The sequence below is a fragment of the Chrysochloris asiatica genome, unplaced genomic scaffold (assembly GCF_000296735.1).
Source record: "Chrysochloris asiatica unplaced genomic scaffold, ChrAsi1.0 scaffold00007, whole genome shotgun sequence".
NCBI classification, from domain to species: Eukaryota; Metazoa; Chordata; class Mammalia; order Afrosoricida; family Chrysochloridae; genus Chrysochloris; species Chrysochloris asiatica.
In genome coordinates, this window is record NW_006408525.1 from 7918469 (window position 1) to 7939649 (window position 21181).

A 21181-nucleotide genomic window follows, 5' to 3' on the forward strand; every position below is an offset into this window, starting at 1 on the left:
GCTAAGGCCCCAAAGTGCAGCCTCAGAGATCAAGGGCCCGCTCCAGAGCCGGGAAGCGTCCGGCCTCGAGGGCGCGGCGGGCGGTGGGACCCTGACCCAGCGGCCTCAAGGCAGTGCCCGGCTAATCCCACGCTCCTCGGACCCAAGCCTGTAGTGGACCTCGGACCTCAGGCACCTCCGCATGCGGCAGCGCAGTTAGGGTGAGTGTGGGGGTCCCGTGGGGACAGGGTGAGTTGGGAGTGTGGGACTGGGGCCACCCGGTGCCCAGGGTCAGGCTGCAGGGTCCGGGAGGATGAGCTAGAAAGGGAGAGAGTAACGGGACCGCGAGCAGGACCATAAAAGCAGCCAAGGCGGCTGGAGGGCGGCGAGGTGCCTCATTTGGGACCGTCGCCCTGGCCTGACTCCCAGCGCTCGGTGAGTGAGCCCTCCTCTCCTTTGAATAACGGGACAAATCGGGTCGAGGGACCCAATAGTATAGTAAAAAACGAAGGCGCTTTAGGAGCAAGGTTGTGCCGCGACAGGCAGTACCGTGGCCTTGGAAACAGACGGTATTTGCAGAATGAGAAAGGTCAAGGAAGAGAACCCGGTACCGGTGGCAAATATCGAGGCAGAAATGTGAGTGATTAGAACATTGGATTTCAGAACGTTGGGCTCAACAGACTCGTCTAAACGGCAACCAGGAATACTATACATAATGATCCATGATCAAGATTTATCAGAATACGAGCAATTATCAAAGAAACAAGGCTAAGTAGCTAACCAAGGTTAAGCATAACTACTACAACACTCAATTTTTAAATAATCATAGTAACTTTCAGAATTCAATGAAAGTCGTTACTACAATTTTGAATGGATAAAAAGCAACTCCATATATAGCATATAGAAACAATGTAATAAAAACTCCTATATTAAAATGAACAATAATGGGATAATAAATGATAAGGAAAACTACAAGAAAAAGTGAACAATAAAACAGACTATTAAGAGTGATACTAATATTAAATAGTATTGATAGAATATCATCAAATTATGTTTTATTAACACTAGTCCAAACAATTAAAACAAGCATTAACCCAAATCTTAAGAGTAATAGTGATATAAAGACACAGTAACAATAATTGCTAGGGTTATATATATGTCAATTTATGATCAAGGTATTCATAGCTCCAACAACATTATAAATAATGGTAGAGTAATAAGAAGTATCGTACCAACGTGATGAAAAATAGTCAGAGTATTAAGAATTGTGACAATATTACAAATTATGACAAAGTAACAAAAAGTAATGATGTGAGGGAAAATAGCCTGCAAATTAAAATCAGTAATACTGCAAATAATAACCAAGGGACAAGGTATTGTAGCTATGCGATCAAGAGTTCCTTGAGAATTATGAACAATCCTAACAAAACAAATTATGGGAAAATAATAAGGTATATTTTAAGGATGTGAAGAAAATTAAGGTGAATACTAAGAGCAATATTACAAATTATGGTAAATAACAGTTATTGGATCAACGGAACACTGTGGCGAAGTATGGACAGAATGAAGAACCAGCAGCGGAAACATTTTCAGGGTACAGAGAAAATATCAAAATAAGAACAGATGAACACCCCTATTGGAACATTAGGATGAATAATTACTAAGATGTTGGTAACAGTATTACTAATATGCCAGGAGGCCCCGGGGTAATGGAATAGTAACAGGAAAGCAACAGCATAAGTAACAATTATAATGCAACAAAACATATCAGAGCTGTAGACATTCAATATTTAAAATAAATTGTTACGAGTCGACCCGAATAAAACGCTAATACTAGCGACAATTAAAATATTAAAGAATACAAAAATATTAGCAATTCCCCTAATGTAACAGTAATTTATCAGTACTAATAGCAGTAATTAATATCACTAATTAATCTAAGGATGGAGAGGAAAATGCTATCCTCCTTGGAAAACAAGGCAGCTGAAAATAACCGACCCAAGAGCAAACGGATTGGAGGCGGCTGGTACGCTCGCTGAGGGTCCGCGCGAAGGAAGGACTAACGTGGCCAGACCCGGCCAGCGTCTGAGCGCAACGGGACTCTGAGGCCGCGGGGACGTCCGCCCCGGCCAGCCTTTTGGGAAGAAAAGGAAATTGGCGCGGAGCTCCCGCAAGGGCGATCTGTCGCGACGGTGGTATGTGGCCCAGTCTGTGACTGAGAGAAAAGGAAGAGGCGAACCTGACGAGGGGTTGGAAAGCATGGCGCAGCCCGGGTTTTGAGTCCGAGCGGCGGGGCCAGCGGACTCGGACAGTGGACTCGGACAGCGAACGTGCTGGGCACGGGACCGAACGGGGACCTCCGGTGGGAGACGGACGGTGCCACTGTACGACTCCGGGTGTGACAAGTGCCCTGCAAAGGATCTAGCGGTCAGGTCCTCTACGCGCGAGCGGCCCCTCCTCTTGGCCGCGTGGGGGCCGAGCACTTAGGATCCCGCAGCCATGGCGAACGTCTATCCGGACTGGGCCCTAGATGAAGTTAGGGCCACATGGCTGCGTTTGGCTGCCAGAACCAGAGCGAAGGAGCCGAACGCATAACTCCTCCAAGAGATCAGGGTTCCTCCGCTTAGGGACTCCCGGGTTTCCACGCAAGGTCTGAGGTCAGCGGTAGCCATGCCCCAGGAGTCCCGCTCCCTGCCTGCTGTGGCCGGAGGACAAGGACCAAGGCTGTCAGCCTTATCTTTATGGGCTTTTCCCAGGCGGGCTGGCCCCAGCCCCTTTTTATCTCTTTAGTTGCACTTGGCTTGTTTACTTAGCGAGGCCCTGGGAGCTTAAGTCTAGGCCCGAGCTGGGGAGGCGAGTGGACAGGGTGGGAGAGGGACCTGGCCTTGGGATGTGCAGATATCCAGGGCAGAGCAGGAAGAAGGTAGGAGGAGTAAAGGAGGGTATTCAGACACAAGGCACAGCATACACAAAGCCCTACAGAATGTGTCCAGCTCTGAAAGAAGACAGAAGAACAGTGAGGTAAAAGGAGAAGAGCTAGCACCCCGATAGAGGTAGGACGCCTCTGCCCTTGCAGGCTGGGATTTCATCATGTATTCCAGGGCCAGCAGTGGGTAGGAATAAGGCATCTGGGCAGTTGACTGAATAGGCCCTAGCAGCTGTACCCAGGCCTGTGAACTGGATGCGCTGGACAAGTCTGGTCCTCAGTTGGGGGACTGGCCTTTGGCCCACACTGGAGCCCCTTGGAACCAACAGGTACGAATGAGAGGGCTCTCGAGACTAGGGAGCCCCAGGGCTTAAGTTCAGCGCATGGATCAATACAGCCCTAGGAGACCCGCCGTATGGGTGACTAGGAAGCTGTGTGAGGGCGAAGTGTCTGGGTGTGAGGATGTGTGCCCCCGTAGGATGAAGGTATTTATGGGAGTGGGACTGGACAGAGTTGAAAGCTTTCTGCCCATGTGCTAAGTAAAGTGCTATCTGAGTGAGTGCAGGTAGAAGGCTCTGTAGGGATGGATCCCAGCCACAAGAACCTGGGCCCTGCCCTCCTGGCCTGCCTGCCTGGGACGTGTCCTGGCTGCCCTGGGCTACGAGTGGGTTCTGGACCCAGGTATTAGGGAACAGCAGAGAAGGCCCCGGTCTCATACCCACCAAAGCCCAGCTGGAAGGAGGGACTGGGGTGCAGCTGGGGCAATGCCGAGAGGGCGGTCCTTCCCCCAGACCCACTCATCACACGTCTCACACCAGGGGCAGACAGGCAGAGAGCCGCGCACGCAGACCCTCTGGGGTCCAGACCAGGGAGACAGGAGGTAAGGGTTCTGCCCTCCCCGTTGCTCCCTCCCCCAGCTTGGGGGGGGGCGGGGTCCACGTGCGCCCGCGGTCCTACGCCCTGCTTGAAGTCCAGGCTCGGTTCTGCCGGCCTCGGGGCCTTTAACGAGTGTGGACCGGGCGAGTGACTCTGAGTGTGCTGTGCCCGCAGGAAATGCTGCAGGACAAGGGCCTGTCGGAGAGCGAGGAGGCCTTCAGGGCCCCGGGCCCTGCGCTCGGTGAGGCCAGTGCCGCCAGCGCCGCCCCCGTCCCCGAGCCCGCGCTTGTCGCTCCGGGCCTCAGCGGAGCCGCGCTCGGCAGCCCTCCGGGTCCCACAGCCGACGTCGCCGCCGCAGCTGAGCAGGTAGGGCCGCGCCGCCGTCGGGTAGAGGTCAGGTATCCTCTTGGTGGCAGGTCCGTCTGTGGTGGTTAATACTGCCCATTGTGGGCCGGGCTCCTTCCGGGGGACCTGGCTGCATCAGGAAAGCCAATTTGTTCGCGCCCCACTCCTCTGCGCAGCAGCTCGCTCTCTCTGCTTTTCGTCCCTCCATCATTTAGGGACGGGGGTGGGGAGCGAGGGTGAGGGAGGGAGACTCCTGCGACAGTGGAGTGACCCCAGGCCAAGGGTCCAGCTAAAGGACCCTAGGGAACTAGAGGGGATCGCAGAAAAAGCCCACTTCTCCCGGGCGCACATGGGAGCCGATGCAGAGCTCAAAGGCCGCGGGGTGAAACCCTGGAAATCACAGTCTGAATCTGCAATGCATCCTGTGGGTGCGCGCGTCTGACCGACGTGGACGCCCCTCGGGTGTCTATATATCTGCCTACAAACCTGGGGTCCCATTTGGCCATTTGAAGTGTGAGCCTCTCTCCGTAGATATTTGAGTCGGAGCGTGTCATCTACCTGGCAGGGCCATTGTGGGTGTCCCTTACATCCCATTTGTCGGTGCAGCCCGGATCAGCCACCGATTAAAATTTTTTTAAATTTACCCAATGTTACAAAATAATTTTGTGAAACGAAATCTCGAGGTGTGGGCGCCTAGGCCTGGCAGTGTGCTAAATGCTTCCTGGGTCCTGTGTGCTGCCTTCTGAGAGCGTGGTTCCCAAAGCCCTCCAGGCTGGAGTTGAGAGTGGCCTGCGCGGAGCCGCGGGCCAGGCAAACACGAGTCCTCCTTTCCATCCCAGACCGTCGAGAACATCAAGGTGGGGCTGCACGAGAAGGAGCTCTGGAAGAAATTCCACGAGGCGGGCACCGAGATGATCATCACCAAGGCGGGCAGGTCAGCGCAGGGAATCTCCATCAGGAGAAGAGGGGTGGAGCAGTGGAGGTCTCCAGGGAATCTCTTAAAGTCCTCTAGGTCCCCAGTATGGGGAGGGGGCAGGGACCAGCCTCAGCCTTACTTTCTGCTACCACTTCAATCAAAGCTTGGAAGGAAGCTGGGAGCCTGGGATGGATTGATTAGAAGACCACCATGTAAATGAGATGCAAACAAGGATCCAACCCCGAAGTCCTGCAGAGCACTTTTTACCCCCTGGGGGGGGGCTGCTTTGCCCTCCTTAATTTGGGATCTTTGGGAGGAAGGCTTCTCAGAATTGCACTGATTGAGAAGTGTGGGGAGATGCCCATTAGTAGATTAGGGAAGGGGGACCTGATTAACTTTTTAAAATAAATTTTCTGGGGCAGGAACTAACTCGTTGGCGCTTAACAACAATAGACTCCAAGGAATCCTTGTGTGGTGCTGCAGGGTTAAGCCCTGGATCTTGCTGTTTGAACCACAGCATTGGTGGTTCAAACCCACCAGCTGCTCCTCAGAAGCCCTATACAGGGTCATTATGAGTCGGAACAACAGTGAACTCCATGTCTCTGTTGGTGATGCTCCTCTGTTTCCAGCCCTCTCTTTAGCTAATAGGAAGGCACCAGCATTGGGTTATGTGTGTGTGTGTGTGTGTGTGTGTGTAATGTTTGGGAAATGGATCTCAGGGTGGCTGCCAGAGAAGAATGATTTATAACGTGGAAACATCTTTAAAATGCGCTGGTGTCTGTGGGAGAAAACAGGGAGGAGAAGGTGAAAGGAGGAAGACTCAGACGGTGGGGGTTCGCTGGAGCTAAGGTGTCTGGGGTGGGGCAGGGAATGGGGCCAAGTGGTTATCAGGTGAAGGGAGATCGCTGCAGACAGAGAAGCTCGGAGTTCAGGAACTCTCTCTCCACTGTCCCTCCTACATGCATACGCCTGATTTTGGTTCCCTGTAGACAAATTAGGTGAGAAAATATCCCTTTGGCTGGCTATTAGCTTATACTTGGGTTTTCAGAAGAATGGTAATCCTGGTGAAGCATCTAGGGCTCCAGATCTGGAATCAGATGAAGGGATGTTTCATATCTGCAACCATAAAGGTATTTAATTGTCTGCCTGCCTCCAGATCTCCATCTGTAAAACAGTAGATTCTACCTCATATCTAAGGAGCTCTGGTAGCATAGTGATCACAAATTGGGCTGCTAACTTCAGGGACAGCAGTTTGAAACTACCAGCAGTTCCTGGGAGAAAGATAGGCTTTCTGCTTGAAAACCCTGTACAGGGTTGTTGTGAGTCAGAACCAACTCCACGGCACATAACCAACACCAACCACCTCATATATATTTATGTAAAGTATGTTTACATACATACACAGTTCCTGGCAGGTGTAAGTAGACACTAACGGTTAGCTAAAATATTAATAATCATTAGAGAATTGTCTAGTATTCACTCAGCATTTCTTCTATTTTTAAGAGAACTGCTGAGCTGCTTAGTGTATGGTGGTCATTCAAAGGAAACAAAAAGCCAGTGACTTACTGTGTGCAGTATGGGGTGCTGTGGTCATTTCTGTGTCTGCTTGCTGATTAGCTGTGGTCTCCTTTGTTTTGTTGGAGTTGAGCAGGGGCTGAGCATGGGTTAACAAATGAGTCTGTGCTTACCCCAATAAACAGGGTAAGGATGGGCTTAATTTTTAATCCATTTGAAATGTTGTTGTTGATAAGTGCTGTCAAGTCTGTTGTGACTCACAGTGGCCCTGTATAGGGTGTGTGAGGAGCGGCTAGTGGGTTTAAACTGCCAACCTTGTGGTTAGCAGACCAGTGCTTATCCTACAGCAACATACCAGGGCTCAGAAAAACAAAAAACCAAGCCCACTGTCTTTGAGTTGATTCTGATTCCATCTCATAGTGACCCTGTAGGATAAAGCAGAACTGCTCCTTTGGGTTTCTGATGATCAAAGCAGACAGCCCCATCTAACTTCTATGGAATGACTGGTGGGTTTGAACTGCCAACCCTGTGGTCAACAGTCCAACAATATGCCACCAGGGTTCCAAATTATTCATTGTTCTTGAGCTGCCATTGAGTGCTTTCCAACTCAAAGTGGCCCTGTATAGGGTTTCCAAGGAGCGGTTGGTGGGTTTGAACCATTGCCCTTGCAGTTAGCGGTCCAGTGCTTATCCTAAAGTACCATACTAGGACTCCAGTTAGTCACTACAGAGTAGTAAATGAACAAAAATAAGCCTTGCTTGGTGGTTCTGTGTGATAAGCACTGAACTACTAAGTACAAGGTCAGCAGTTCGAGCCCACTGAGGGAGAAAGATAAAGCTTTCTGCTCCCTTAAAGATTTATAGCTTAGGGTATTTTATACTGGGTTACTATGAGTCAGAACTGATTCAATGGCACTTAACCTCAACAAGCCTTGCTTACCTTGCTTACTGGGTTCTCAGTCCCTCTCAGGGATTATAAATTGGAAAAGAGACTTTCATTCTGTAGGAAGATGCTGTGGGGTTAGGAGAGACAGATGCAACCATACCTAGAAATAGAATCTTTAATGTGTGTGTGTGGAGGGGAGTGAAATTGTTCACTACAGATGAATAAGTAAACACAAATAAGCCCATGCTTTCCTTGCTTATTAGATAGTCAGACACTGGGGCTGAATACTCAGTCACCCTCTGCCTTAGTCAGAGAAGGGGCATGGCCACCCACGTTCTTCATTAGGGGAGGGAGCAGGGAGATTTCAGGGCTTTTGTTTGGTGCATTTTGAGGATGAGGAAGGAAGGAATGTTGGAAAGTTGGAGGGGGGAGGGGATAAGGGGGGGGGCACAAGTGTCACAGCCCTGGTGCACTTAGATCTAAGTTAGGGAACCTCAATGTTAGTAAACTAGAATGCTGACTGTAGCCATAGTACCACCCTTCCTTTTCAGTTACTGTGAGGCTCAAGAATTAACTTGAGGGCAGTGGGTTTGGTGGGTTTGGGTGAGGCTCAAATCAAGCAATCATGTGGATGGGGCTTGGTAAATTGTCAAGTGGATTACAGGTGTGAAGAGTAGGATTTATTTCTTGTGCCTGCTGGGGTGGAGGGAAGGAAAGAAAAAAGTGAAAGATTCAGAAACTTCCATTTTTGGGCAGCAGAAATAACTTTTCTTTTGAAAATGATTGGCTGGTAAGTTCTCTGGGCATGCCTGGTCTCCACCATTCTAAACAAAAGGCATTTGTGGTTCTCCTCAGTGGGGTTTCCTGCACCTGTGTGGGTCCTCCTCCTTCCCTTCCTCCCAGCACACACTTACACACAGTTTCAGAGGTGGTCACCTTCAAGCAGATGTTTGTGCCTGATCCTGGTAGAGGCTTAGAGATCGGCCTGAGGGAATAATGGTAATAATTTTTAAATGGCTGTGATGATGTTGGCCAATTATGGATTCATCATCTCTGGCAGGAAGTTGTCCTTGTACTAGATCTAGTCCTTAAGTCACTGGCCTCCCTGGCTCCCCAGGGTTCTCAGAGTCCTTTATCCTCCCGCATAGCCCACCCTCTCTCTTCAAAGACCACTTTCACTGCCCCTAGTTGTCTGGTGTCCCCCCACACCCCCACATACAGTTGGATTCCCATACAGGTAGCCTCTGAAAGCAGCTTACTTTGCTTGGATTTGGGGTTCTTCTCTGTTCTGTCCAAGACTCTCCTTAGTCCCCCAATGCATTGTGACTCTACAGGAACCCTTTCTGGGACACTTTCAGTAGATGACCCCTGAACCTTGAACCAAAGATTTCTAAACTTCTAGAGCTGGAGGGGAACTGGGAGAACATGAACCAAACCCCAGACAGGAGAGGCACTTGACTCACATAGATAGACACAAGGTTGGGCAATTTCCAGGTCTCTACGAGGAGCTCTGGTAGTGTAGTGGTTATGAAACGGGCTGTGAGCTGCAAGGTCAGCAGTTTGAAACTACCAGCTGTTCCACGGGAGAAAGATGAGGCGTTCTGCTTCTGTAAAGATTTACAGCCTCAGAAACAGGGTCACTATGAGTCGGAATCGACTCCAAGCCAAGCAAATGATGTATCCCATTCCCAGAGCAAAGCCCCAACATTCAGAGATCCTCATGATTGTTTGTTTAATGGAGGGTTGCTGTTCTACCCTAGAGACCCTGGCTGGCTAAGCTGTGGGCCCTGGAGAAGAGGAGCCAGAGGTTTTCAAGCCAGTTTGAATTCGTAGGTCACAAGTCTTCCGCCTGCCTTAAGTCCTTAAAAGTCTGAAGACCAAAGGAGAAAGTGATCTCCATCATTGGAGAATGACTTTAAATTATTAAACAATTTGATCTGGTAAATAAAATACCACCACAAAGTGATCCATGCATTTCTGGATTCTCAGAAACTCTTGATATCCTGTGTAAATGGGACCAAACCCCTCCCTGTTTCCTGATTCCCAAGTCCTCTGTTGCTCCTTTGCTCTTCATAGTGGAGAGCAGGTCCCTCTCTCCAGAGCCTCATGTCCCCGCCAAGCTTGGTCCATGTGAGAAACTGCATTTTCTACCAAATACAGATAAAAGTGAGCTCCACAGACATTTAAATAGAAACCTCCCCCAAATGAAAATTTCCTAACTGTCTGACTGCCCTACTCCTAGGTCACGGTTTTGCCACCAGATAAATCTCCTCTATCAGCCTTCATAGCCTGTTGAGTTCAATGTTGCTTGTGTTAGTGACAGTGAATTTGCGTTTGAAAAATGAACTACCGATGAGAACTCCTGTTGAACCTATATTGTTTGTTATTCTGAGGCAAGGATTTGGCCCGGCTTAATCCAGGGCTTCAAAGCCAATTGCCCTCGCTCTGTATACAGAGCGTCAGAGCCCAGTGGCGTGGGTGATAAGAGAAGTAAGGGTTGAAGACACTGGAAAAGTGGGTTGGAGAGAGAGTGCTTTGATCTCTTTTTAAAGTATTTTCTGAAAGCAAAAGTCTATCAGAAGGAAGTGCCTTAAAAAAATTATAAGAGAAGCAGCTGACCTTCCAAAACAACATCCATTCCACACACCCTCACCCCTGCTCCTCCTCCCCAAATTCAGGGAAAATATTTCGTTTAAAAATGCTTTTGGCAAATTAGAAAACATTTTCTTTTGTTGGTTAGAAAGTGGGAATAAATTGAGTTGTTGTGTTATTAATCTCAGAAACATTTTGGCGGCAGAAGTTTGGGTCTCAGTGTGGGCCGCATCGGCACTGCTCACTCTTCGTTCTTACCCTAGGTTGCTGGGCCCTGGCCTCTCCCCAAAATGCCCAGAATTCTTCTAGACTCCCAGACATTAGGCATAGCAAGATGGGTGGGGTTTTCTGTAGACCCCCGCCTTTTTCCTGCAGCCAGTTCCAAGACTTGTACCCATATAATTTTTTAATGCAAATTTTATTGAAGTGGAACATTCCTGCAGAAGAGGACAAATCGTAAGTGTGTATTTATATATATAAAGCTTGACAAACGTCCACGTCCACAAAGTGAACAGCCCCTGTAACCCGCTTCCAGATAAAGAAATACAACATTACAACAATGCCAACCTTACCAGAAAGTCTGTGTGCCCTCCCAACCAGGACAACCAGTTCTTGGCCACCTCCAGACTTCTCAACCCTTCTATTTGGTTGTTCGCCTACATTTACAGGAAGGCGCTCACAACTGCTCTTGGTTTCCTGGGATGCTTCTGGGAAATCTGATTGAAGAAGGTTGGGCCCCCGGGGTCTGGTGGAGAGAATTTGACGGGTACCCTAAGTCTGCTCTTCCCTTCTCCTACGGGTAGGTGTGGGGAGCGAGCAGGTCAGCACTCTCCCGGCCACACGGTAACTTGCTCCGCCCATTCAGCCTCAAATCCGCAGTTAGGGGTTTGCTGCCCCCCAAAATGCCCCGAAATCTGTCCCCTACCCCCCCCCCCCCCCCCCCCCCCCCCCCCCGCAAATCTCGGACACCGAGATATGTCCGAGCAAGCTTATGTTAGCAGTTCATTCTAAAACCATTTCCGAGTAAGAAGTAGATAAAGGCTACAGCCCCGCACCCTTTCAGAGCATGTTTCTTAATCAGAGGAGAAACCCCGGCTTTCATCTACGCCCCTCATCTACGCCGGCCGGCGGGGCAGGCGGCTTGTTTATTCCCCTGGCGGAGCCGTTTCCGCGTGTGCCGGGGGAGCGCCCCATCTGCGGGCCGTCGGGGGCGGGGGTACGGGAAACCTCAGGGTGTGGGGCATCAGGGATGTAGGGAGAAAGAACTCTGGATGCATACAAGAGTGCAAAGGGGTTGCAGAAGGGCGCAGAGAGACGGCTCCTCAGTTCTTGGAGAGAGTAGGGTGTAGGGAGAGGGCTGTGGGCACTTGAAAATGGTGGGGAGCTGAAGGAGAGGTGCTGTGTTAGTGACGAGGGTGGGAATGTGAGGGCTGAGTGGGATTCCAGCAACACTCAGTGCTTCTCTCTTAGGCCCTTCCCGCCAGACTTGCTGAGACTTATTTCCCCCACTCATGATTGATCATTCTAAGGCCGTGCTCAGCTCCCACACCGAGGCCAGCTAGGGACCTTCAGAGAGGCCCCAGAATTGTGCTGACCAATGTCAGCTCCATCTTTAGTGTCCTCTGGAACCAAGAGCCGATAACCTGTGGGACCTGTGGTCGTTTGCATTCTCCTTTCAGCCTGGACCAGGAGGCTTGTGACCTGAGTGGGAGCCTGCGCCACCTTCCCATTCAGCTCTTCCCCGACACTGGGCTGGCCCTTCTATAGAACACAGTTGTACATGGACCCCCGCCCCCCATGATTTGGAATCAACTGGAAAGCAACTAGTGGTTGATTAGGGCCCTGTTCTGTTGATTAGTGTGTTCTGTTCTGGGTAGCCTAGAAGTAATTCCTTCTTACTAGACTGAGATGTTCCCAGGAAGGCAATGATGATGCTTCCCAGCCTGCCAACTCAGCCTGCAGCAGAAGATTTTTGAACTCCCAGATCTCTCCTAGGTTCTGGGGACTACTGCCCCAGGAAGAGGGGAATTGATAGGCAAGGAAGGCAGAAGCCAGGCTAAGCTCAAGTCCAGCAACACCTCCCTGAGACTGCTATCAGTCAGGAGTCTGGTCCATGGTCAGCTTCCAGAGGAAGCCAAATTCCAGGACACCCAGTTTCGTGCTGTCTGGAGGCAGAGCACAAGCTTCTTAAAGGTCTTTAAAAAGCACTTCGTCAGTGTCAACCTGGCTGCCTGCTCTTCTGAGATGAAGGGTAGTAGGGTGGGCCCCTGAGCCCCCTCAGCCTAGGATTTGAAGACTGTGGCAGGGAGCCATTTCCTCCTGGCTGGTGTGTGGATGCTAGCCCCTGAGGGAAGCCAGCCTGCCCTTTGCTGCTGCCACCTGGAGAAACAGGCTAAGTGTAAAGCATGGACGCCAGGCCATGCTAAGCACAGCCAGGGCTGCCCCATTTTGAGGCTGCTTCTGTAGCAATTACAAAATGGTGGCCTAGTAGGGTCAAAATTCTTGGCCTTCCCACCCTGAGAGGGGAGGTGATGCAGCTGCTATGTTCCCTGCTTTCAGCTCACGCCAGGAGAGGGTGGTGCAGGTTCCAGCTGCGCCCCCAGGCCAGGGGCAAGCAGGCTGGTAAGAAAGAGGAAGGGTTGGGTTCCGGAGCCCTCGCTTCCCCCATTCCTTGGGAGGGGGTGGGGTGGGTATTTGAAAGTGCTTTCAATTGACATCTGAGACAAATTCTTCCACATGGTTTATAAGTCCCTAGACTTGCAACTAGAACTTCCCTCCTCCTTGCAGGCACGCATGCACACACACATGGGCACTCACATCACTTGCTTATGCACATGTTCTCGTGCCTGTACACACACACACACGCACACAGTCCTCACAGCAGCCTTTTCTCCAGCACCAGAGAGCTTTGATGGGGGCTGGGCCAGGGGTAGAATCACATCCTCTACCTCAGGGACCTGGCCTGAGCTTGATGTGGACTCTGTCAGCTTGTGGAGACTTTGGTTCTTTCTGGAAGTCCTGTCCTGTCCAGGTGAGCTATACCCTTGCTTACAAAGTGGGGAACTCTATTCATCTGTAAGGTGTCTAGGGGAGCTTCTTTTGAGGGTCTGGCAGTATTTCCTGGTGAGGAGGGGTGGGGGGCGGGAGTGAGAGGCAGAGAGGGGTCCCTAGAGTGGACTGGTTGAACAGGATCATAATTCAGGGGAGCTGACTCTCCTGTTCCCTAGGGTCAGCTGTAAGGTTGGATCCAGCTTCCCTCCTGGGGTGGGCCTTTGGGGGAAGATCAGCTAGGAGAGGAAGGGCATTTAAGGATGACTGTGGGCAGTTTACCCTGCTTTCTTTCTGCCCAGGGTTAGTGACCAGGGGAGGGAGGGATCCCTCTGCAGATATAGTCATTCCTCAGTATCTGTGAGGATTTGGCTTCAGAACACCCTGAGGATATCCAAATCTACCTGGTGCTTAAGTCCCTTATAGAAAATGGTATAATAGACGACATGAATCCTCTCGTATACTTTAAATTGTCTCTAGATTACAACGTAAATACGATGTAAATAGCACTTTACTCTCCCGCTTAGCCTTTGAGGAATTATTTTGACCACTTAATTCCTTCTCCCCACCCCAACATTATTTTGATCAGAGGCTGGTTGAATCTGTAGCTGTGGAACCTGCAGATAGAGAGGACCAACTGTATTCGTAGTTGCTGCTGTATGTGTGTATGTGTGGTGATTTGGTCTGGAGAAGTCTTTCTCTAGAATGTTTCCTGAACCTCAGAGTCCTGGGCAGGCTCAACGTGGGCTGCAGAAATAGGAAAACTGTTTTTTCGTGAAGCTATTTTCATAGAAAGAGATCATATCGTTTGTTTGCAGAGGGTACGGTGCAGCGGGGGGTCAGTGGTAACAATGATACAGACTCATTTAATTCACACAGCAACCTATGAGGTAGGTAGTAACATAATCTTCATTTTAGCGACAAGGAAAACAAACTACAGAGAGATCCAAGTAAGTTGCCCAAATCCTTACGTCTTGAAAGTGGTGGGACCAGGCTATGAACCATGGCAGTGTGGCACCAGAGTCCTATTCTACCCCATGAGGCTCTTGGACTCCCAGGTAGTGTGAACAGGCCGCCTTGTTGACTCGGAGCAGGATTGTCAGCAATCTTCCTGAGAACTTCTACAGAGGAGCAAATGACAGGCACATCCCAGAATTTTAGCTGGCAAAGGACATGAAGGAAATAAAGTTGGTGTCAAAGTTCCTCTTTCATAGTCTTGACCAGAAACTCTGTGGTTCATCTGCTCAGTCCCTAGGGCGAAATCATAGGGAATTATGAGTTGGGGGATGAGACTTTGGATTTGGAAAACTTCGTTAACCTATGAGAACAGCTAGCACAACCCTCTCCGCAGAACCAGAGAGAGAAGTGGCTTGTGCAAGTCTACACAACTGTGAGCAATGCCAAGGTCTCTTACTAGAAGAACAAAAAAGAAAGAAAAGAAAACCTGTTGCTGCCGAATGGAGTCAGTTCTGCTTCACAGTGACCCTATAGGAAAGAGTGGACGATCTCACAGGGCTTCTTAGGCTATAACTGGACAGAAGCAGACTGCTGTCTTTCTCCCATTGAGCGGCTGGTAGATTCAACCCACTGGTCCTTTGGTTAGCAGCTGAGCTGAGTGCTTAACCACTGTTGTTGTTAAGTACCATGGAGTTGGTTCTGACTCATAGTGACCCTGTACAGGGTTTCCGAGGCTGTAAATCTTTATGGGAGTAGAAAGCCTTCATCTTTCTCCCGTGGAATGGTTGGTAGTTTCGAACTGCTGACCTTGAGGTTCGCAGCCCGATTCGTAACCACTACTCTACCGGAGCTCCTTACTGCTTGCTTAAAGGCTTTTGCTGAAAGCCAGTGCCTTTTAAAAAACCTTCTTCCCTTCTTTCTCGCTTTGTGCCCTCTCTCCTGGTGCTCTGCCCATGCCTCCTGCCTCACCCCTTGGCTTCCCCCAGGAGGATGTTCCCCAGCTACAAGGTAAAGGTCACAGGCATGAACCCCAAGACCAAGTACATCCTGCTGATTGACATTGTCCCGGCTGATGACCACCGCTACAAGTTCTGTGACAATAAATGGTAAGAGGCCTGGGACCCTCGCCACACCACCAGCCTTCCCTTCACCTGCTCATGCACTCCCCTCCCCACCCCCATGCCACCTCATCTGATGTTTTCCCCAAGGATTCACCAGTTAATCTAAGTGATTTCCCAGATCCACAGCCTCAGATTCACTCCCTGGAATTGGGTGCAGAGGTAGGATGATGTCTGCATACCTGCTTTGAGGGGAGTTGGGGCTGGAGGTTAAAAATGTGGCTCAGTGTTGGGTAGATTCCGAGAGCCAATGCCCACAACCATGGGCCATCCAGACTTGATGACTATGGTGTTGGACAGACAACACCGGGCAGAGTCAGGCTCTGGTGGGGCTGCCTCGCCCAGTAGCTTGGGGACTGCTTTCTTAGGGGACTGTGATAATTTAGGGTCCAGTTACCAGGTTTAGGACAGCTCTCTCCTATTATTATTCCAGCCACCTCCTATTTGAGCTACATTTTCTTCTTTGGTTGCATGTCCACCTTCCTGAGTGAGCTAGGCTCTGCCTGGTAGGTTGGATATTACAACCCTTTGGCAAGGAAAGGAGGGAGACAGGCAGAGTGAGGAGTAAAACCGAACTGGCTGATAAATGCTGGGTACTTCTCTTGAGGTCAATTTCTTAATAGTGTGTCTGCCCTCAGACCTCAGGACAGGGCTCAAGGGGAGAGCGGGAGTTGTTCAGGATGCTGGGTTTTGCGGTTCATGGGGATGGAAGAGCCAGCAGAGATTGGGTGAGGGGGTGGAATTTGGTAATCAGAATCTGAGCAGAGGGATGCTTCTTCCTCTTTTCTCTCTGGGCTAGGTAAGCACCCAGAGCAGACTCCGGCTGAGGGCACAGCTGCCAATTAATTTACTACCATTATTTTAGAGACAAGCAATTTGAAAGTTGTTCAGGTCCTCTGAGAAGCTCCCTCTAAATAATATGATGTACATACCATTTATAAATTGTGAAATTTAACACACACATAAGGGATTCAGGATTGCTGTCCCCTCTTTACCACTCTCCCTCTGCCCCTCATTCCCATCCCTAGAGTCTCCTAACTGACAATGTGATGGGACCAGCAACAAATCTCAGAAAAATGGAGATTTGCTCCCAGAGGGGACAGAGCCTCTGGGTGTCACCAGGCCCTAGGGTAATCAGCTGCTTCCGTGCTGTCTGTTGACAGGATGGTGGCAGGGAAGGCTGAGCCGGCCATGCCTGGAAGGCTCTACGTCCACCCGGATTCTCCCGCTACTGGGGCCCACTGGATGCGACAGCTGGTCTCCTTCCAGAAACTGAAGCTGACAAACAACCACCTGGACCCCTTCGGCCATGTAAGCATGGGGACTGTCTCACCTTAGGGGCAAGTCCTGGGACCGTGTTAGGGGTGGGAGCTAGCTCCAGGCTATGGCAGAAACTTCTGAGTCTCCTGGAACGGTTAGACTCATGCGCCCTTCCCCTACTACACACTGATGGGTAACTCTAGGCAAGTTCCTTAGCCTTGCTTAGTAAGCCCAAGTTTCCTTGGTTAGAAAATGGCGATGACCATCTGTACCTTCCAGGCAGTGAGGATTAAATGGGAGAATATGCAGAAAGCGCTTGCACACAGGAAAGGCTAAATAAATGGTAACCATGACAACAATGGCGTCCAGCCAGATCTCTCTAATGTTTCCCAAAACTTGGTCTTGCCAGAGCATACCGTAAGACAAGTAAACCCTGGGACAGGCTTGTGATGAATTCTGAAGCCCCCGCTGGGAATGTACTATCTGCATGACTTGCTCACGGTCTACCCTCCAGAGGGCAAGTCCTTACTGTGACTCTTGGGTCAGCCCCTTCCTGGCCTAGCCTGGCCTGGGACCTGACGCTCACAGGGAGCCCCGTCCAAGCTGCCGAAGCTCATTCTTTCCCCATCTGGTCCTGGCAGGCCCTCAAAAAGAGTATTTTAATGTGGAAACTTTTAGCTCAAATGTGTGGCCAACAGAAATCTGGGGACCTGGTATATCTGCCAGGGCACAAGGCCTGTCCCTCTAGGCTACCCATGGTTCCCCTGGAGTCTGAGGTGGGGTGCCCGGGGTGAGGGGTATAAGTAGAGGCTGCTAGCTAGGCACAGCTGTCCTTGTGACAAGGTGAAGTGTACATGGCAGGGTGGAGGTGGGGATGGGGACGTGCGCAGGTGAGTCCCTCTTTTATGCCTCAGTTCTGTTTCTGTGGAGTTGTGTGCAGATCAGAATTCTGTGAATCATAGCTCCTCATGGAAAACTCCAGCAAAGGCTTCATTTCTGATTGGTTGGCATGCAACTAGCAAGCAGCTCCTAGCTTGAATTCTTTCAGTCTGTTCTGCTCTCTTGTAAATTGTTGGTGATCTATAAATAAGCAACTAGGAGAATGCTTCATGAACATCATTAAGACCTGTTTTGCAGGCCCACATATTGGATTTTCCCAGGCCAGACAGGCAGAACCTGTTGGGTGTCCGCTGGACAGAGCAGATGTGCACCGGGCATGTGTACATGGCGATGCAGCCCCCGCCTCTGGGGGTGGGTGGCATGCAGAAATAAGCCACTGACTTGATGGGCAGGATCAGCCAAGCCCCAGACTCCCAGAGCCCCAAGACTCTTTAACTGAGAGGTAGAGGGGATCGCCAGGTCTTCCTGGGCACTATCCTGGTCCGCGTCTGTTCCTGCTTACCTCCTCTCTGGTCTCCTCTGTTGGTCAGGCTATGGCACCAACCTGAGAAGGCCAGGGAGGGCCTCTGTAGTGGGAGGCTGGGGACACAAGCTGGCTGGCACAGTCTGCCTCCAGTCGCACATATACACAGGCACCACTGGGGTCAGTAAAGAGCTTGCAGGAACTGGGTGGTCAGAAGCACCCAGGAATCAAAGTGCTGGTGAGAATTTTGGATGCATTAGCTTGTTATTCTGGTTCTCAGCTGCAGGAATCCATCAGAGGGCTCTTTTACCTCACCAAGTTGCTACAGAGAATGAGAGAGAGGCAAGTTGAAAAACTGGGCCCTGTTTAGAATGTGAAAGGCAGAAATCTGGCCTTGAATGTCTAGCACTAGGGTTCCACAGCCTGATTTTTTTCTTAGATGGCTTTGCCTGAACCCTTAAGTGATTTCCGGGAACCTTCCAGATAGTCTGAGTCTGGATCAGTGGGGCTGTTTGGTGGGCTCATGGTGCTAGGGGCACCTCTGACCATCCTTGCGGTGCCTGGCTGGGCTCCCCTTTCTGTGGAATAAGGAATATGACTGCAAAGTAACTCAGCTTTCTCCCTGGTGGGATGAGAAACAGAGCATCTCCCTTCTCCTCTCATTCCTGCACTGACCCAACACTTGCAGTTTATTGATTACAGTGTACCCTGTGGGGTGGCAGAGATGGGGTGCCCATCCTAAGGGCTGAGAATAAAGGAACAGATGCTAGGACCCAAACCTTTGGACTTCTGGTCCCCCACCAGTTTTGCTTCTCCACCTGTCTTTCCTGTACCTAGAACTCTAAGAGTCGTGTTTTCACAGAGAGAAAGCAGCCAATGACCATCCAGGTAAGGGCTATGGAGGATGACCTGTAACTTACTAGACATATTAGGGCAAATTAGTCCATTTGTACCTTGGCTTTCTGCTTGTTGGCCTGTACCAATGGGAACTGTGAGCTCTCCGTCACCTTTCTTGGCCTCTCAGTGTTGTTGTTGTTAAGTGCTGTTGAGTCAATTCCGACCCATAGTGACCCTGTGGCCTCACAGTGTAGAAGCCTGGAAAAGAGCCCTCTTGTACTATGTATGCACTTGCTCCCTAACAAGAAGCCTGTCTTCTACACAAGTCATTTTCAGCCCCCCCTAAAAGCTTCCACACTTCAATAAACTTTTCCAGCCAAACAGACTTGGGATTTTTCCTCTGGGGTCCCCACGTTGTCCAGGGACTTTAGTGGCTGCCCTCCATTGGCAGCCGTCCCCACCCAAAGGGCTGGGATCTTTCCTTGGAAGTTGGGGCCATGTGGTGAAGTGAGTACCAGTGAGAATGGTGTGGCATGTCTTGGGACCATCAGGTAGACTCAGTGTCCTAGCTTAGAAGTTCCTGTGTCCAAGTCACCTCATCTCCTCATTGCAGAGTGGGACAGGGTGGCAGAGGCCTTGTGTCTGCTCCAGGTACCAAGGCCTTGAGAAGGGAATCCTGGTTGTGCTGAGTGTAGAGTAGCTATTTGGGGATTGTCTACTAGTGTTTCACCGATTTCCCTATCTTCTGAGCCCTCCCTCCCAGCAGATAATGCTACTTTTGTCTGTTGTCCAAGCATCCCATGGTCTAAGTGGGGACATGAGCCAGGCAGCATGTCATACAAGGCAGGTGGGGTCCTCAGATCAACTGCTAGATGTTCCTTTATGTCTGGACTAGATCCCAACTAGAAAACTCCTTGTGGATTGTTGCTGTGAGTTCAGAAAAGCCGTCTGCTCTTAGGGAGTAGGTTCGGGGTATGGCTACTGGGCTCTGGGGGGCTAGGGCAGGACTAAGCTGTATCCAGTTGCCCAATTCAGTTCCACTTCTGTTGTTCTGTTGGTAACAGAGGCCACTTGTCCATCAGCCTTCCCTGCTCCCCAAATAGGTTTCTGTGCTAGGCCACTCAGTGATGGACAGAGGAACTGCTTCTTTTCCACCTTCCTCTCCTCTGATTAGGATTGCAGCAATACTTGGACTTTGGGAAGTCTAGAAGGGTCTCATTGGGATGTGGGGTAGGGACTTTGCCCTGTGGAGAGGACCTAGAGGGGGCCGGTGGCATGATCTGGAGGCAGGGAGGGAATAGCTGTAGTGGGCTAAAGATGGTTTCATGCTGGAACTTGAGTGTGTAGTGTGGGTGAGGGAGGATCATCACCACCATTGTATCCCAGGACTTCCAGGTTGCTAAGGAGAGGAGGACCAGCTGATGATTTCTGACATAGTTAGTCCAAGATGCTGAGTTAGCTCTGAGCACTGCAGCTCCTCAAACACAGACCAGCTTGTGCACAGGCTCCTCACAGTGCCAGCAACTCTACTGCCATGGGCTTCACAACAGCTTCCCTTTACCTAGTCAATTACTCCTCAGCCTCAAATTCTGAGTTCAAATGCCAGTGCTCCAGGGAGACAGTTCAGGGTCCCCATTGTAGTCTCTTAGAGTACCACATACCTTCTTGCCCTAGTACTTGCCATAGTTACCATTTGTATTTTTTTTTATTGAATTTTGAATAGGCAGTATGTTCACAAGATTCAAAAATAAATCAGTGAATAAATAAAAATGTATGCAAAGAAGTCATTCTCCATTTGATCCCCATCCATACAGTTTTTTCACCCTTCCCCCCAGATAACAGCTCATTTTGGTAATTTCTTTCTAGTATTTATTGATGCATATGTCAGCAGATATGAACATATCATCTCAACATCCCTCTTTGATGTATTGGTGGTCACAGACTATAAATACTTTTTTGCACCCGGTTTTGTAAATTTGACATTGTATTTTGGAGATTATCCTATTCACAGAGAGCTTCTTCATTCCTTTTTGACAGCTGCATAGAGTTTCATTTCAAGATTGTTCTATGTATTATGTTGTTGTTGTTTTTAAGTGCTGTTGAGTTAGTTCTGACTCATAGTGACCCTGAATAAAGTTTCCAAGGAGCAGCTGGTGGGTTTGTACAGCTGACCTTGTGGTTAGCAGTCCAGTGCTTATTATACAGTGCCATACCAGGACTTTCTATATTATGTAACCAGTCCCTTACTCAAGGAATTAAGTGTTTCCTATTTTTTTCCCTTTGGAATAAGCTTGCACACATGTCATTTTGTGCCCGTGCCAATCTGGACGATAAATTATTTCTGGCTCAAAGGGTATTTGGATTTGTAATTTTGGAAAAATACGGACAAATTGTCCCCTATGAGAGTTGTACTGATGTCTATTCCCATTGCTGCAGCCCCATCAACTGGATGAGTGAATGGTTTGGGATTTTTGTCAGTTACCTAGGTGGAAACACACCTCAGTTTCACTTTTGTCAGTTACCTAGGTGGAAACACACGTCAGTTTCACTTTTGTCAGTTACCT

General features: G+C 49.8%; 1 protein-coding gene across 2 annotated transcripts in view; it reads left to right on the forward strand.

The window, feature by feature from the left end:
• The first annotated feature begins 3937 nt into the window (after positions 1-3937).
• TBX4 (T-box 4) overlaps positions 3938-21181 on the forward strand; it is a 32580-nt gene continuing 15336 nt past the window's right edge. The window contains exons 1-4 of one of the 2 annotated variants that reach the window (XM_006832359.1): positions 3938-4147; positions 4966-5060; positions 15026-15145; positions 16321-16468. In XM_006832359.1, coding sequence (XP_006832422.1) covers positions 3959-4147; positions 4966-5060; positions 15026-15145; positions 16321-16468 — 552 coding nt within the window. In that variant the 5' untranslated portion in view covers positions 3938-3958. The remainder of the gene's footprint in view (positions 4148-4965; positions 5061-15025; positions 15146-16320; positions 16469-21181) is intronic. The other variant, XM_006832360.1, reaches the window with a different exon arrangement.